Below are 14,840 nucleotides of genomic sequence, written 5' to 3' on the forward strand. Positions count from 1 at the left end.
ATCTCAATGGACTTTGAAAATACTTTGGGTGGTACGCAAACTTTAACATTTATTCTAAGTCGAAAAGGGGCCATAATTCAGTCAAAATGCTCGATAGAGTTGCCTCCTCCTTTTTGCAGACTGGGGTCATGATGGTAAACAAGTATGCAAAATATGAAAGCAATATCTCAATGGACTTTGAAAATATTTTGGGTGGTACGCAAACTTTAACGTTTGTGTGACGCTCACGCTAACGCTCATGCCGACGCCGGGGCGAGTAGGATAGCTCCCCTATTCTTCGAATAGTCGAGCTAAAAACTAAAAATCTTGTCAAATACAGTGAAAACATTTAAAATTTTTCTTTTGTTGGCAAAAAAATTGTGTTTGATCAAAACTGATAACTCATCCGGATATGAATTCATGGATTTCAACTTCTAATAGAATGTGTGGAAAATACCTTTGTCTCTGTGTGTATATGTCTGTTAGGTGGTAGTTTGGGATTTGTGTGATAGCAGTGACCGGATACTTATGCATGTATGAAACAGAAAGTGAGAATTTTCTGTTTTATTATAGGTGGGATGGGCTTAATGTGGGGGTTAATGGGGGTTGGTGGTGGTGGACGGGTGGGAGCAGTAAAATGGGTTGTTACTCTCTGCACATCATCTCATCTCCACCTACCTATATTCTGAGTTCAATTTAATACCTTGAATAGTTCTTAAATTAAGCTCTGGACATAAATAACAGATACATTTGACCTTTGAGTTCAATTTGTGACTGCAATCTGAATGACTTACTGACCAAACTCATGCATTCTGCATATTGGCTCACCACAATCAGCCTATATGCTAACTTTGAAGTCAAAACTTTGAATTTTCTTTCAGTTCTGCTCACGACATTAAATACTTTATTAGATTTGAAATTGTACCTCATTTGGTGACTTTAACGTTTGACCTACTGACCCACTTTTTGTGCACTGCACATCACCACATTCGCAGTTACCGTATCTGCCAAGTTTACAGTCAATACCTTACATGATTTTTCAAGTTTCAAATTATTATAAATTTATTATTGAAAGAGACTATAATAACCGTGCCATGAGAAAACCAACATAATGGGTTTGCGACCAGCATGGATCCAGACTAGCCTGCGCATCCGCGCAGTCTGGTCCGGATCCATGCTGTTCGCTAACAGTTTCTCCAATTCCAATAGGCTTTAAAAGCAAACAGCAGGGAGCCTGAACAGACTGGGCGGAGTTCAATTGGTTTTCTCATGGCACGGCTCATATGAAGATTACTGATGTCTTACCTTTGTTCTGATGTTGGCACTGACTTTGATGCTGTACTTGTACTCTGTTCTCCACCTGTTAGTTAGAAATGTAAATTTACACTTGTATTCCTATGCATACACACAGGATTTCACTCTTCAAAATTAAGAATATTGCATGATACAGTGAAATCATTAACCCTTATCATGCTGGACATGACTGATTCTGCCTTTGCAACCAGTGTAGATCATAATCAGCCTGCACATCCATGCAGTCTGATCAAGATCTGCACTGTTTGCCCTTCAGTCAGTATCCCTTTTAACAGTTAATGTTACCGTCCAAATTGAAAGATGGACAAGTTCATTATAGAAATTAAAAATCAAATTAAAAAGATTACTGACCTACCTACCCGTGTTACTGAAAACAAACAGTTTTTTTATGCCTAACCAATCCCTACACACAGATAAATTTATATTGTTTTCTGGTAAAACAGGAAGAGAAACTAACAGCCTTCATATGCAACTTTTATAGTTGTGGCCTTTATTCGGAGGTGGTTTTTAGCCCGGGTGTGACTGTCAGCTGCAAATGTTTATATCTGGAATGACACTAATGATCTTTAGACAGTATAAAGTGGCCTTAGGCAAAAGTTTGACTGTAAAACCTGGACTGAAATTACAACATACCTGTGAAGATGAAATCTAGACCGGATCTACTGTACATCTCTGCACCACTGGATACAGTTGCAGATCTGCAGACATGCTGAAAGTAAAACAGGACTTTAATAAAAATTTTCAATAATGAGTAAATTTTCTTTTTTATGAAATCTGGATGCACAGGGATCTCTACAACAATGTAGAAATTTTTTTCACCAAAGCCTTAACAAAGTAGAACTTAGAATTAGTGCCAACATTACTGGGTGCAAAATGGCATAATTTCAGTTGATAACCTGTTGAAAAAGCTTAAATGTTCTGTCACTTCACACCAGTCAAATAATGTTCAAGCTGGTAAAATACTGTGTGGAAAGGAATTTCCAAAAAAAAGACCTGTTTAACCCTTATCATGCCGGACAAATTGATTTTGCCTTTGCGACCAGTGCAGATCATGATCAGCCTGCACATCCATGCAGTCTGATCATGATCTGCACTGTTTGCCATTCAATCAGTATTCTTTTTGTATGAACCCCTTTTAACACTTAATGGTACTGTTCAAAATAAAAGATGGAAGAGTTCATTATAGAAATTTAGCAGGGTAAAATTACCTTCTTATCTGATTATTCTTGTGCTGTGAGATCTTTTAATTTCATTGGTATGCAAATTTATTGGTGTTGTCTTAAATAGCTATTATTTGTGAATTTCAAGTTTTGAGACAGTCTGAAAGGAAATGTTACTTATTCATTGTAATTTTTATGAACTGACACAACTTTGAAATCCACGAAAATTAGTCCCCCATAGAAAATTAATGATTTCGCATTAATATAAATATATAATATAAAATTCATAAGAACAAAACAAAGACCCTGAAAACAAAGATCATTTTCATTATGTACCTCTACAAATGGGTTATCAACTGCATTCATTTTGAAAGCTAATGAGGAATTTTGCTTACAGACTATCTGCAAGTATATGATGATAAGAGGATATCCATATCCCCATTTGAGCCGCGCCATGAGAAAACCAACATAGTGCATTTGCAACCAGCATGGATCCAGACCAGCCTGCGCATCCATGCAGTCTGGTTCTAAAGGATCCATGCTGTTTGCTAACGGTTTCTCTAATTGCAATAGGCTTTGAAAGCGAACAGCATGGATCCTGACCAGACTGCACGGATGCGCATGCTGGTCTGGATCCATGCTGGTCGCAAACGCACTATGCTGGTTTTCTCATGGCACGGCTCAAAAAGTACCAGTATAAAAGAACATACCTTCCCTTCGAACAGAATTACAGGAATAACAAATCTGGACCGACATCTGGCAAACCTAGCTTGCTTAAATATGTTTTTAACTTTATTACTGTCGAAAAGGCTCTCCACCCTGAAATAAAACAAACATATCAGATAAAATTTTGTTATCACATTTTTGCTCTACTAATATTTCAAAAAAAAGCTTCCAGGATATTTGAAACACTCATGAGTCTGATGTAGGTTAAAAGGTCCTACTTTACATGTATGTAATACAAGAGGATGAAGTTTTGACTAAAATGGGTTCAAACCAATGACCTGTAATCTGAGCGAACGCCCTTATCAATCACCAATCATTCCTCTTGTTCCATATATCTTAGGTTTTACTTCATACATTCAATACATTCATACACTCTTTAGACAGTAAAAAAAATCATCTAATAAGATAAGAAGACAGTGTAAAAATATTGTGGTTAACAAGCTTAATGTGGCAGAAAATGGTTATCATATGATAGCCCGAAAAAGGCTGAATCAGCAAAAGCATTAATTAATTTAAAGTCAATTGTTCTGAAGTTTTACTGTGGGTATTTTCATTCTATTTATGGAATATAATAGGCATTTTTATGAGCATGCTCAAATCTTTTTATTCAGTTTTTAAAAGCATATGACAAAGATACCTGAAGCTAGTAGAATTTCGTGTTGACAATGACAAAACTGTAAATAAAAGTATAGAAACCTTTCTTTAACTGTAGAACATTTTTCATATTCCAGTACAGCCAGTTTGCTGGGGTAGTGTGCACACAGATCTCCTGCTGTGTTGTTTATCACCTGTAATGTACTCTATTTTTATCACATCTTGTACACAATAATTTATCCTGAAATTCTATTTCATCATTTTCATTTGACTTTTTCTTTTGTTTTTCAAGTCTTTATATACATGTATACAATATTTTGAAATCATTGATTAATATTTCTTGGGGACTAATTTTCATGGCTGATTTTAATCAATATATGAAATTAAATCTTAGTGAACAAGTGGAAATCCAATTTATGTTATGTTTTAAATCCGGTATATGAATTCTTATCCCCAAGAAATAGCCAATTTGGTCAAAAACTAGAAATTTAGTGCCCATGAAATCACATGGTTTCACAGTAATTAAATTCTGATTAAAAGACTAAATTATTAGATAAAAGCATGTTCATTTACATACTGTAAATTGGTAATCTTTGGCATAGAGCTTCAGACACTTCCCTGTCACTGGATCACCCTAAAATGCAAATCAAAAACTTAAACATCATTCAGGAGCCATTGTCAGAAGCAAAGAACTTTTTTTAAACTGGTGAAAGGAATCTGATATCAATTTGGTGAAAGTAATTTCAAAATAATCCAAAGTCAGGCACCAAATATTAAAAGGTGAGAAAAAAACAGTCAAGTCTATAGAAACTACAACAAACCAATTTCTAAAACTATATGTATCAACACTTAGGTATAGTTTTTGAAAAAGCTTGAAGTCAGTCATGACAATCATCAGAATAATTTTTAATATTAAAATATATTGACCTTAGGTTTACAATGTAAGAAACAAGCAACACAGTTTACAGACTATATTAAGACTCTTCCAAGCAACATGATAATTCTTGACAGGTGAACATTGTATTTGGATACATATCGTAACATTATCTGTACTGGGATGTTTCAACTGAACTCCAAAGTAAGAGCTGTGTGTCATTCTATTTGCATATATCTGCTATGATCCCAACTGAAATATGTGCAAAATGGGCAAAATTGTTGTACGAGGCCAAACTGTCATATCACTCCATCCCGCCTACATTAGGTGGGCTCGATTCATACAGCACCGGGCTATCCTGACCACGTGATCAGTACACTGAAATGCGCTGCGATGTTTCAATTGGGCTATCCGCAGTGATTTTTTTCAGTTTTGGGGGAAGGGGGTCGGTGCCCTTTGGAGGGGGAAAAATACGACGTAAAACTAAGAAAAGGGGAATTTTCATTTGTGTGTAAATAAACTATAGTTTCAAGTTTATTGATAAATTCAGGGCCCATAAGAACATTGTGACATGACATATCATGCATATAACACAATGTAGCATATCAATACCAAATATCTGAATAAATTTTTCAAATGTAGAGGATAAGACATCCATTAGACTACCAAAATTTACAGCAGACATCTGGTCCCTTCCTAAACAAGTTGGTGAGTGGCCGTTTTTTTTTTTTATTTCTGTCAAATTCTGACATTTGCAGTCACTGTTACATTTGACCTGTCACAATAAAAAACAAACTGTAAAAAAAATTGCGTTGGACTAGTCCCTTCCCAAAGCATAAAATCAAATCCTGACTGACTAGAAGATGGAAAACTCAACACTACCCGGCCAAACAAATAGAATGCAAATCATTTACAGACTATCATTCAACAGCGTTGTTGTGCAGAATAATAAAGCGCTTCGATGATACTGATTTATCAAGGGAAGTTACTCCAAACGGTGTCGATGTAAACAAAACGCGAGATACCGCGGTGAACTGTTTTCTATATGAAAATAAATAAAATAAACTAGTGAATTATGATTTAATTAATTGGCATTTTATTTTTTATTTTCGGAGGGGAATTTTAGGCATCAGAAAGGGGAAAAAAACATACTATTTCGAGGGGGGAATGGGGCCGAATTCATAATTTTAACATGTCCAAAACATTGTGGAATGATATTTATTTCACTTGGGTATTGATTACATTTTACTCGGACTTTATCATAGACTCCCTGTGTAAAATCTCAAACTTTTAACTAAAATAAAGGTATTAAATTGATACAATATTTCAATGAAACTTCAAAGATTTGTTGTTTGTAGCATCATCTGGGGCATGTGCAGTGAAAAATCTTAATTTGATTTCTGAAAAAGTGTGATACTTATTTCTAAAGTCGCTATATGTTCATTGTAAATATACTTTGTTATACCCAAGTGGAAACTGGCAGGTACTCTAAAATGCAACTCTCTGATTGGTCAGTTAAAACCCCTAATGTACTGTGATGTCATGATAAAGTTATGAATTTCGCCGAATATTTTGGTGAAAAAAAACGCTGATCCGGCATGTCACACATGTTTACCAAATTGATGCACACACAACTGACCTACTGAAACAAGAACAAATATGTGTTCCAGACGAAAACGTGGTACACAATCGAGCCCTACTTTCGATTTATTTACTGAACTGAAACCTTCACATCGCGAAATTATGTGACAAAAAAGCCACTGTCACTTTCCAACCCTTTACCTTTGGGTCGCCTTTCACCCTGTATGAGTTCTTTGAAAAATGTTCAAGTAAAGCATGGATTTCGTCGGCACGAACCAACTGATCACATGCTTCTGTCATTATTTTCTTTCTTCCGTGTTTGTTGGCAAAATAAGCCAACTTCCGGGGTAAACATTAAAGCAATGAAGAGTTTCGTTTGACCTAGTTTCGTTTTTTTTCATAATGAACGTTAATTTTTGTAGTAATAAACACTTTTCTTTACTTTTATTCGTCACAGTACTAATTACTTCTGAAATTTGTTTCTTATATGCAAGAAATTGTCGTCAATTATTTAGTAAATTGATGTAAAATATTCGTTACTATCTACGGGAAACTAATCACGTGACATTTATACAAAATGGCGTCGGCTTTATCAGAGGATGAATTTCATCGCATGCAGGTTATTTGATTATTTTGACAATGTCATATCATATTTTCAGCGTGTTGCTATGCAAGCCATAATATTTATGTAGGATCTTTTCATCTAATTAAAATCTGTCTCATATGCAGCCCTCCAATATTGAAAAATAATCATATTTTCAGCTGCATAAATTTTGGCACATCCCTTTCCTGTCACTCATCAGTCAACAGGTGTTCAGTGACAAATTAGGACAGAGTAGGGAATGTTAATAGTGGAGCTTAGGAGCATGTCTGTATTTAAGATTATATAAAATCTCAGCCGCTATACAAGCAGGCACATCTGTAGAAGAATTTAATATGAAATAGGAAGTGACTATTCTTACGGTCCCATAGGAATAGCCTCGCAGGCTATTATTACGGCTCTCCCATAAGAATAGTGAAAAGCCAGCAGGTGTCTGAAAAGCCTGCAGATGGTGATTCCTATGGCAGTTTTGTGTTACTTATCGTACTGAATTCATTTGACTGATATAATTTCACCCAACGTCTTTACTTTTCCGGTAAGGAAATCCAGAGAGGACAAAAAAGGGAAGTGATTTCCCCAAGTATAACCCATTTTATTACTTTCATTTGTTACATGTATAAACAAACAATTTTGATACAACGAATTTATCGTAAGTCACTAAATGTAAAATACTTACTTAATTGAAATATTAATTTGTCTTCTAAATAAATCTGAAAAGGATTGTTGGTTAATTGTACAGATGTAGATGTAAATACATACGTTATTAATATTGAAACACTAAAAAATATTGACCAAGTGTTTTCAACTAAAACCCTGTCATGTTTCCTTACACCCTGCATGACAAGGAACTGAAATCTACCGATACCGCTAAATACTTAGATGTTACACTAACTAAAGACTTAAACTGGTCTGAACATATTAATACCATTTCGTCTAAAGCAAACAACTCTCTTAAATTCATCAAAAGAAATGTTCAGACATCAAACAAAAAGGTCAAAGAGAAAGCCTATAACACCTATGTCCGTCCACAACTCGAGTATTGCTCATCCATCTGGCACACCTAGCAAAAGTCCATCTCATACAAAGTCGAAAAAGTGCAAAGATCAGCAGCACGGTTTATCTTTAATTATACAAGCAGTGTAACCCAGATGATTAACACCCTAAACTGGCAAACTTTAGAACAACAGCGCATACAATCTTCTCTCATCTATTTTTACAAAATTGGAACGAATCATGTATGCATCGACCATAACCATCTAACTCCGACCAGAAACCTTAACTACCTAATTCCACAGTCCCGTACTCAATACCACATGAACTCCTTCTTCCCCCCTACAATCAGACTATGGAATGGCCTTCCTCACTATGTACAGTCCAGCCCCAGCCTCAGCATATTTGCTGAGCGGCTGGCTACTGTACATCTGCAGTAACTTCCTTCACTATGTTTTTAACTTAGCACCTGTAGTAATTTTTATTCTTTGCACCTAATGAGTTTTTCTCATGTTTATTGCCCTTTAATTTAGTTTTATACTTTACATTTGATAACATGTCATTTCCGAAATCGGTTGAAAATATATCGATTGAATGACTTCAGTACAATGTATTGTAATACAAAACTGCCGTAGGAATAACCACCTGCGGGCTTTTCACTATTCTTATGGGAGAGCTGTAAGAATAGCCTGCGAGGCTATTCCTATGGGACTGTAAGAATAGCCACTTCCTATGAAATAAGGCACTGCCTCTATCGGGAATCGATACAACTTCAACTTATCCCATAACATTTGAAAAGAACAGTTTATATTGATAACAGCACGGAAGGACACATTTTTTAATTCGATAGTAAATATCTCAAGCGGTATATTGCATGTTAACGTAGGGGGATCAGTCCTAATTTTCGTAGCTATGCATAGGATGGATTACTTATCAATTTATAGGTAAATTTCGGAATAAAACAACACTGCCCATATTGTATTGTGTTACAGGTAATTTCCGCCTCTTGGATAGGCGCACCCTTCGCAGAGGTATATTTATTTATATGCACTGTGCTCACTACAAGTGTACACTACGTGTATATATACCATATATCCATATTTGTACTGATGTGTAAGACGTTGCGGTTAGGTACAAAGAAAAAGCGTATTCTTAAAAAAAAAAATCTGATGTCAGACGCTCTGTTCACGTGCTGGAAGTACACGTTTTTTATTCAATAGTATATATCTCATTTGGTATAATGCATGTTACTGTAGAGGGATAGCTCCTGATTTTTGTCGCTTTGCAATGAAAATCGGTAGGATCGATTCCCTATTATGTACTGTTATGATTAGTTGTCATGTATTTGTCATTATTACGTTTATTTTGGTTTTTTCGATTATTTATAATTTATAATACTCTGGTCCGAGGCATATTGAATATGAAATTTTAACAGCGATTTCAGGTAGCCATCTTTATTTATTTACTAATTTAAAAAGCAGTAAAATGAATTCAACCATTCATGAGCACAATCCATGTTATAAATACTGAAGAAAACATTAAGACTTAAGTCTATTATTTTCATTCATCAGTCCTGAGAAAACAAGAATTTGATAAAAACTTCCAGTTACAGCATACAAATTGCTATGTACTATTTATTGAATTTGCGATCCTATTTTTCCTGGGATTAAAGAATTATAAATATTTCTGTTTCCTGTCACTTTTAAAATAATGTATTTAAAATGATGAGAAAAATATGGGAGCAAACTTTTCAAATCATCTCCCCTTTTTAGCTCATCTGATTTTTTGAAAAAAAATGATGAGTTATTGTCATCACTTGAGCGGTTGTCGGCGTCGGCGTCTGCGTCTGCGTCGGCGTTGCCTGGTTAAGTTTTATGTTTAGGTCAGCTTTTCTCCTAAACTATCAAAGCTATTGCTTTGAAACTTGGAATACTTGTTCACCATCATAAGCTGACCCTGTATAGCAAGAAACGTAACTCCATCTTGCTTTTTGCAAGATTTATGGCCCCTTTTGTACTTAGAAAATATCAGATTTCTTGGTTAAGTTTTATGTTTAGGTCAACTTTTCTCCTAAACTATCAAAGCTATTGCTTTGAAACTTGGAATACTTGTTCACCATCATAAGCAGACCCTGTACATCAAGAAACATAACTCCATCTTGCTTTTTGCAAGATTTATGGCCCCTTTTGTACTTAGAAAATATCAGATTTCTTGGTTAAGTTTTATGTTTAGGTCAACTTTTCTCCTAAACTATCAAAGCTATTGCTTTGAAACTTGGAATTCTTGTTCACCCATCATAAGCAGACCCTGTACATCAAGAAACATAACTCCATCTTGCTTTTTGCAAGATTTATTGCCCCTTTTGGACTTAGAAAATCAGTTTTCTTGGTTAAGTTTTATGTTTAGGTCAGCTTTTATCCTAAACTATCAAAGCTATTGCTTTAAAACTTGCAACACTTGTTCACCATCATAAGTTGACCCTGTACAGCAAGAAACATAACTCCATCCTGCTTTTTGCAAGATTTATGGCCCCTTTTGGACTTAGAAAATATCAGATTTCTTGGTTAAGTTTTATGTTTAGGTCAACTTTTTCTCTTAAACTATCAAAGCTATTGCTTTGAAACTTGCAACACTTGTTGACCATCATAAGCTAACCCTGTACAGCAAGCAACATAACTCCATCCGGCTTTTTGCAATAATTATTGCCCCTTTTGGACTTAGAAAATCATTTTCTTGGTTGAGTATTATGTTTAAGTCAACTTTTCTCATAAACTATCAAAGCTATTGGTTTAAAACTTGCAACAGTTTTTCACCATCATAAGTGGACACTGAACATCAAGAAACATAACTCTATCCTGCTTTTTGCAAGAATGATGGCCCTTTTTAGACTTAGAAAATCATGGGTAGGACAATATTTCTATTACACAAAAAAAATCAGATGAGCGTCAGCACCCGCAAGGCGGTGCTCTTGTTTAAAGATAAAATATAGTCTCCTCTTTGTAAATACCATTCTCAGTATTCATATTGATTACCAGACCTCTAAACAGCCCTGTACAGTCTGCCAGTATTGAAGATCTCAGTGCTACTGTGGTCTTCTGATCTTTACACTGAAGATTGTAGACAATCGGCATTTTCTGTTTGAATACATATTCTTTCTATTAGATTTCTGTAGTCTTACATTGTTATGAAAATGTACTTTTCTGTTATGGCCTAAGAATGCCAAAAATAGCACAAGATGATACGTAATCGCACAAAAATGCCTGATTGCATTTTCAAACAGCTCTTATTTCGGCTACCCTATAGGGCCTCAATCAGATAGCAGCATGTTAAAACGTGATCAATGAAATAAAAACTGTGCCCATGATACAGAAGATGATCCAGTGCAAGAGGCTTTCCTAATTTTTTAATGTTTAAGTAACCAGACATAAGCCTCATATCCAAAAGTAAGATGCTGCCTTTTTGACAAGACAATCTGACTGCTGTTCCATTAGTCTGTTACCTATACTAACTTAGGAACCAGTCAACAAGCTGATGTAACCTAATGTTTGCACATTGTGTACCCGTCAGGATCCGCGCAGTCTGGTCTGAATCCATGCTGGTCGCAAACGCACTATGTTGGTTTTCTCATGGTGCTGCTCATATGTTACAATATCTATTTGTATACATGTATTTATTCTAACTATTCATTTAAAATGCCAGATCATTGTAAATATTTATTACTTTGCAGCTGCAGCTAATCGAGTTGAGAACAGCAAAATATGAACTTGAGTCAGCAAATAAAAAACAGGAGAGAGGTAAAATGTATTGCAGATTATTCTATTCAGTTGTATAATGTATCAGTTCATTTTGGTCATTGTCTCTAATGATATAACTGATTTACTGCTTTGCATGTTACCTGGAGTGTTATACAGTTTGGCACCCTTAAAAATGTGGTATATACACATGTAAATGCGAAAAAAAAAGAAAAAGACATATGAACTGAAAATGGATTAGATGAAATTACAAACTCTAGAGCATATTCTTTGTAACAATTTAAAAAATAAACTAAGTAAAGCAATGAAATACAATTCAATTGGAAAACATTAGTTTGGCTGTACAGTCATTTTTTGGAAAACACAAATTAGGCTGCAAAGCTTCATTACAATAGAAATGGACTCATTTCAGTATACATGTAATAATGTATCTTTTTAAAAGAAAATTATTGTACAGTGTCAACAGGGCCAAATTTCTTTCAAAGTGATAAATTTCATATTTATTGTTTTAATGAGTTGTTCGTTTTTTAAAACAGAAATTCAGAATTTGAAGGATGCAGCAGAAACCGCAGAGAAAGAGTTGCAGAAGGCACAGAAGGTAATTTACGTTTTAATATGAAAGGATCCTACGTGTCTCCCTTTGTCTTCCCCAACCCGAGGGACATTGAGAAATGGAAAACCAAGTTCTAGTGAGTGTTTTTATCTGCACTGTACCGAGAGTCAGAGAAACAACTGTCTCGTCACTTGTTTGATTGAAATGTTCTTAGCGGTTCTATTTTGTGACCACATGATAGTTTTCTCTGTTACCATACTTGATGCACTGGAATTTCGATTTAGTTAGTATTGGTAATTTAGTTAAGAGGTTTATATCCATGCTTGTGGTACTCTCTATTTATGAAACTGAATATATCTTTTATCGATTTCAAATGTTTATAAAATATGCTTTTTATGTCATGAATGTATTAATTGGTAAAGTTGTTTAACAACTAAGATGATGTCCCTTTCTTTATTATAGGCCATCAACAAAAGCAAGAAAGCAAAGGTCAGTATAGTCACTGTATTGTTTGTTGTTCGTTAGTTTTATTCATTTGTTTGTTTACTTACTGCAGTGGAGCTAAAATTAATAACTGGTGTCAATGTAAATTCTAATTTCATTTTCAGTCTACCTCAGAATTGACCAAAAATGTTTTTTTCCCAGGATTTTGGGCTAAAATTGGGGCTGCTTTAATATTATAATCGTTTATGCATTATACAGGGGTAATTACGGTAATGACTTTGAGTTAAACTTACCAGTGTTTCTGGATTCCTTATCAGTACTGGTATATTCTGTGCAAGAAATTATTTTAACAATTTAATTTGAACTTAAATTTACAGGTATGTCATGTTACAAACTGACATAAAACATTCCATTTTACTGGATCAGTCGCCATATGACTTACACTGTGTCCATGCAATGTTAAAGCCAATCAAAACAAACTAATTTTTTTCTTTGAGCAGGAAGTGGAACTGTTAATGCAGGAGGCAGATAACTTGCAGATGAAGTTACAAAGTCAAGAGGATGATTTTAGAGTTCAGAATCAAACATTGATGCAAGAACTTGCCAATGTAAGTAACAGTGTAAAATATGTCTTACTTTTTTTGCATTCTCTCACTTGTATACAGTAACTTTTATAGTGTTTTACGATGGTTTCATATTTTACATCAGTATCTTCTTGCTTCTTGAATACTATGGCTTTGAAATTTTTTACATTTCTTTATTGTCTGTGGTTGAGTAAGAAGGCCAAGAACCATATATATATTTTTATGCATATTGGTTTATGTCAAGCATTTGCAGATGAACATTGGCACTTGCAGACAGTGGTCTTGTTTATAAAAGACTTCCCAGGTTTAAATATTCCACTTATTTTAACAAAGTGTACAAACATATGTTTATTTATAGTGAATGTATAGAAAATTATTTTAATAAATCTGTCTTTTTTTTTTTACCCAAAAGCACCTGTTATAAATAAAACCCTTTGCTATAAATAGACTTTTAATAATGTTACCTCTTTCAGCTTCTTTCAAGCAATGAAGATTTAGAGAAACAATTGTCTGAGTTGAAGGAAAACAAAGAAGGTCAGTTAGGTGCTAGCGAGGAAACTTCACATCTTGAGGATGAAGTACGCAGGCTACAGGCTCAAAATGCTGCATTGCAGAGGAGTATGTCAGGTAAATATTTTGTACCCCATCCATTAGAATTATTTTTATATGTGTGTGTGATTTCTAAAGTTTTGTTTTTGCTTTATTGTGTTTAGGGGACTACAATTTTCATGTTTCTAAATGTATTAGGTAATTGTTTTACTAAACTTATTGATCTCCCAGAAAAAGAATTTTTATTTATCATCTTATATAATCTTTTGTCATAGAAATATTGATTTATAAATGCTGTGTTGAATATACCTCTATGTTGGATACTGTGAAACCATTTAATTTCATTGGATGGGAATCAGTGGTTTCAGTCAAAACAGCTGTGTAGTGGGGATATCAGTTAGTGGGTTTCAGCTTTTGAACATAAAATGAACTTAAAGTTTACTTATTGTATGGATAACATTTCTTAGATTAACTGACCCACTAAATACACGAAAGACAGTCCACACAAATATTATTGATTTTACAGTATCTCATTTGCAAACTATGTTAATGTTTATTTCTCACTTGTGACTTACAGTTTTAAAGATTTATTTTGTGTGCATGGGGGTTGTTAGCAAAACAGATGTTTTGTTTAGAGAGAGGCAAGTGTTTATTTGTCCAACTATATGTGGAATATTTTATGAACTCAAAGTGTTACGGTATTTTAGATCTGCAGTCCAAGACTTCAAGTAAAAGTGAAAGTAAAAGTGAATTAACTGCAGAGGATGTTGATGAAACGTCTGAAGAAGTTAACACAGAATCTGAAGGTAAGACCCAGTAAATTACTGTAAATTGTCTGATATTCAGGACGTCTTTTACTGTTTTTAGCGACCTGTCTGAAGAGCGTAATGAATACTGTCATGTATATTTACCAGTATATTTTCCTTAAGTATACATGGTTTAAAAATATGAATTGTTGTCAACACATAAAAAGTTATGTGCAAAAAGTATCCAACCCACAATATTTATTAATTTTGTACTGGTCCCATATTCATCAACATAAAGTCTAAAACTTAGACTGAAGAATGGCAGATATTCAATTTGTCATACCTTTATCAAAAGCAAAGTTATACTGTTGAAGTTTTTATGAGCCATCATTC

At 34.4% G+C, this 14,840-nt stretch overlaps 2 protein-coding genes across 3 annotated transcripts in view; one reads left to right on the forward strand and one right to left on the reverse strand.

The window, feature by feature from the left end:
• LOC123530068 (myotubularin-related protein 14-like) overlaps window positions 1-6,620 on the reverse strand; it is a 29,846-nt gene extending 23,226 nt beyond the window's left edge. The window contains exons 1-6 of the mRNA XM_045310759.2: window positions 6,430-6,620; window positions 4,351-4,407; window positions 3,876-3,967; window positions 3,164-3,272; window positions 1,927-2,002; window positions 1,285-1,339 (exon numbers count right to left, since the gene is read on the reverse strand). Of these exons, the coding sequence (XP_045166694.2) occupies window positions 1,285-1,339; window positions 1,927-2,002; window positions 3,164-3,272; window positions 3,876-3,967; window positions 4,351-4,407; window positions 6,430-6,528 (488 nt within the window). The 5' untranslated portion in view covers window positions 6,529-6,620. The remainder of the gene's footprint in view (window positions 1-1,284; window positions 1,340-1,926; window positions 2,003-3,163; window positions 3,273-3,875; window positions 3,968-4,350; window positions 4,408-6,429) is intronic.
• A 99-nt stretch (window positions 6,621-6,719) lies between these two features.
• LOC123530330 (GRIP1-associated protein 1-like) overlaps window positions 6,720-14,840 on the forward strand; it is a 62,085-nt gene continuing 53,964 nt past the window's right edge. For both annotated transcript variants that reach the window (XM_053521794.1, XM_053521795.1), the window contains exons 1-7: window positions 6,720-6,847; window positions 11,547-11,613; window positions 12,108-12,169; window positions 12,587-12,613; window positions 13,069-13,176; window positions 13,626-13,779; window positions 14,409-14,507. In XM_053521794.1, coding sequence (XP_053377769.1) covers window positions 6,806-6,847; window positions 11,547-11,613; window positions 12,108-12,169; window positions 12,587-12,613; window positions 13,069-13,176; window positions 13,626-13,779; window positions 14,409-14,507 — 559 coding nt within the window. In that variant the 5' untranslated portion in view covers window positions 6,720-6,805. The remainder of the gene's footprint in view (window positions 6,848-11,546; window positions 11,614-12,107; window positions 12,170-12,586; window positions 12,614-13,068; window positions 13,177-13,625; window positions 13,780-14,408; window positions 14,508-14,840) is intronic.

This window comes from Mercenaria mercenaria, chromosome 13 (genome assembly GCF_021730395.1).
Source record: "Mercenaria mercenaria strain notata chromosome 13, MADL_Memer_1, whole genome shotgun sequence".
Lineage (NCBI taxonomy): Eukaryota > Metazoa > Mollusca > Bivalvia > Venerida > Veneridae > Mercenaria > Mercenaria mercenaria.